This window comes from Coturnix japonica, unplaced genomic scaffold (genome assembly GCF_001577835.2).
Source record: "Coturnix japonica isolate 7356 unplaced genomic scaffold, Coturnix japonica 2.1 chrUnrandom546, whole genome shotgun sequence".
NCBI lineage: Eukaryota > Metazoa > Chordata > Aves > Galliformes > Phasianidae > Coturnix > Coturnix japonica.
The window spans coordinates 63937-66886 of record NW_015439927.1 but is presented as its reverse complement, the minus strand read 5'-3'; the positions used below and the strand labels follow the sequence as shown (position 1 = coordinate 66886).

The window sequence follows — 2950 nt, the reverse complement described above, 5'->3', positions numbered from 1 at the left end:
CAGATGTTGTACTTCCGTTCCGGTTTGGGGTTGTACTTCTGTTTCCTGTTTGTGGTGGGGGGGCGGGGGGGTGTTGGTGTGACTTCCGTTTCCGGGTGTGGGGATGGGGTGGGGTGGATGTACTTTCCGTTTCTGGTCCTGGGGGGTGGCAGCTGTAACTTCCAGTTTCGTTTTGGGGGGGGGGGGGGTAACTTCGCGTTTTCCGGTATGGGGTGAGGTTCCATTTCCGTTATGGGGGGGTGTTTCAATTTCTGTTCCGTTATGGGGTGGGGGGGTTAACTTCCAATTTCCGTTGGGGGGATGGGGGAAGCTGTAACTTCGTTTCCGTATGGGGGTGTACTTCCGTTTCTGTTATGGGGGGGTGGGTGGGCTGTACTTCCGTTCTGGTTTTTGGGGCGGGGGGGGGGGGGGGGTGGTAGGTGTGTTTTAACTTTCATCCGGTATGGGGTGGGGTGGGGCTGTAGACTTCCGTTTCCGGGCATGGGGGGGGTACTATCCGGTTTCCTGTTTTGGGGGGGGGGGAATACTTCCGTTCCGGTCTGGGGGGGGGGGGTGGTAACTTTTCCGTTTTCCGGTATGGGGGGTGTAATTCCCGTTTCTGTATGGGGGGGTGGGTGGGGCTGTAACTTCCGTTTCTGGTTTGGGGCTGGGGGGGGGGGGGGGGGTGTAGTGTGTTTTAACTTTCATTGTTCCGGTATGGGGGGGGGGGGGTGGGGGTGGGGCTGTAACATTGTAACTTCTTCTTTCCGTTTCCGGTAATGGGGGTTGGATGTACTCTGTCCATTTCCATCTGGGGGGAGGGTTAACTCACCCCCAAAAAACTTCTTTTAACTAACAAAACCCTCCCAAAAAAAAAAAATAAAAAACTCCAAAATTAACTTCCGTTTCTGTTATTGGGGGATGTTTAACTTCCATTTTCCGTTATGGGGGGGTGGGGTTTTAGATCTTTCTTCCATTTCCGTCTGGGGGGAGGTGTTTAAAAAACTTTCATTTCCCCGTACTGGTGGAGGGGTGGGGCCTGTGAACCTTCCGTTTCCGGTCTGGGGAGGGGGGGGGGGTGGGTTAACTTTTTCCGTTTCCGGTCTGGGGGGGGGGGTGTTTAAAAATAATAAATAAATTAAAAAATTAAAAACCTTTCATTTCGGTATGGGGGGGGGGGGCGGGGGGTGGGGGCTGTAACTCCCCGTTTTCCCCAGTATTGGGGGGGATGGGGCTGGAGGTGTACTCTTCGTTTCGTTGGGTTTGGAACAAAGGGGGAGGGGGGGGATGTACTGTCCGTTTCCGATTCTGCTGGGGGGCGGGTGTCCACATTCCGTTTCGCATCTGGGGGTGGGTCGGGGGGGGTAGGGTAGTTTTACTTTTCAGTTTTCGTCTGGAATGTTGTTTACCAACTCCGTTCCCCGGTGCAGGGCCCACGGCGCTCTGGGCGTGTTGTTTAACGTTGGCACCGAGGACATCGCGCTGGAGGAACGAGGAGCCGCCGTCAGCGACGGACGCTTCCACGTCGTCAGGTTCACGCGCAGCGGAGGAAACGCCACCCTGCAGGTGGACGGCGGGCCCGTGCACGAGAGATACCCCGCAGGTACACACACATAGGGGACATATAGGGCACGTATAGGGCATTGAGCCTATAGGGAACATATAGGGCACCCATAGGGAACATATAGGGCTATAGGGTACCTATAAGGCTGTAGGGTACCTATGGGGCACCCATAGGGCACATATAGGGCACACATAGGGCTGTAGGGTGTTAGGGGACCCATAGGGCACACGTAGGGTGTAATTGAACCTATAGGGCCCAAATAGGGTACACATAGGGCACACATAGGGTGTGATTGAACCTATAGGGCACCCATAGGGCACACATAGGGCACCTATAGGGCACCTGTAGGGTGATAGGGCACCCATAGGGCTGTCTGCAGGTGGACGGCGGGCCCGTGCACGAGAGATACCCCGCAGGTACACACATATAGGGAACATATAGGGAACATATAGGGATATAGGGTACCTATAGGGCTGTCTGCAGGTGGACGGCGGGCCCGTGCACGAGAGATACCCCGCAGGTACACACACAGCATAGGGCAACTATAGGGAACGTATAGGGAACATATAGGGAACATATAGGGTGTAATTGAACCTATAGGGTACCCATAGGGCAACCAGAGGCCTGTAGGGTACCTATAGGGCATTGAGCCTATAGGGATCATATAGGGCTATAGGGTACCTATAGGGCACACATAGGGCACCTGTAGGGTATTAGAGCACTTTTAGGGCACACATAGGGTGTTAGGGCACCCATAGGGCACACATAGGGCACCCATAGGGTGATAGGACACCCGTAGGGCACCCATAGGGCACACATAGGGCTGTAGGATACCTATAGGGAACATATAGTGCACACATAGGATGATAGGACACACATAGGGCACCCATAGGGCAGCTGTAGGGTGTTAGGGCACCCATAAGGCTGTAGGGTACCTCATAGGGCTGTAGGGTACCCATAGGGCACACATAGGGCACATGTAGGGTGATAGGGGACCCGTAGGCACCCACAGGGCACCCATAGGGCTATAGGGTACCTATAGGGTGCCCATAGGGCAACCAGAGGCCTGTAGGGTACCTATAGGGCACCCATAGGGCACACATAGGGCTGTAGGGTACCTATAGAGCACCCATAGGGCATCTGTAGGGTATCAGAGCATCTTTAGGGCACACATAGGGTATTAGGGCTGTAGGGTACCTCATAGGCCTGTAGGGTAATTATAGGGCACCCATAGGGCACCCATAGTCCTGTAGGGTACTTATAGGGCACCCATAGGGCACCCATAGGCCTGTAGGGTACTTATAGGGCACCCATAGGGCTGTCTGCAGGTGGATGGCGGGCCCGTGCACGAGAGATACCCCGCAGGTACACACACATAGGGAACATATAGGGAACATATATGGAATC

General features: G+C 54.7%; 1 protein-coding gene across 1 annotated transcript in view; it reads left to right on the top strand.

The window, feature by feature from the left end:
• LOC107307327 (neurexin-3-beta-like) overlaps nucleotides 1–2950 on the top strand; it is a 29625-nt gene that overhangs the window by 719 nt on the left and 25956 nt on the right. Inside the window, exon 2 of the mRNA XM_015850824.1 lies at nucleotides 1410–1582. Coding sequence (XP_015706310.1) covers nucleotides 1410–1582 — 173 coding nt within the window. The remainder of the gene's footprint in view (nucleotides 1–1409; nucleotides 1583–2950) is intronic.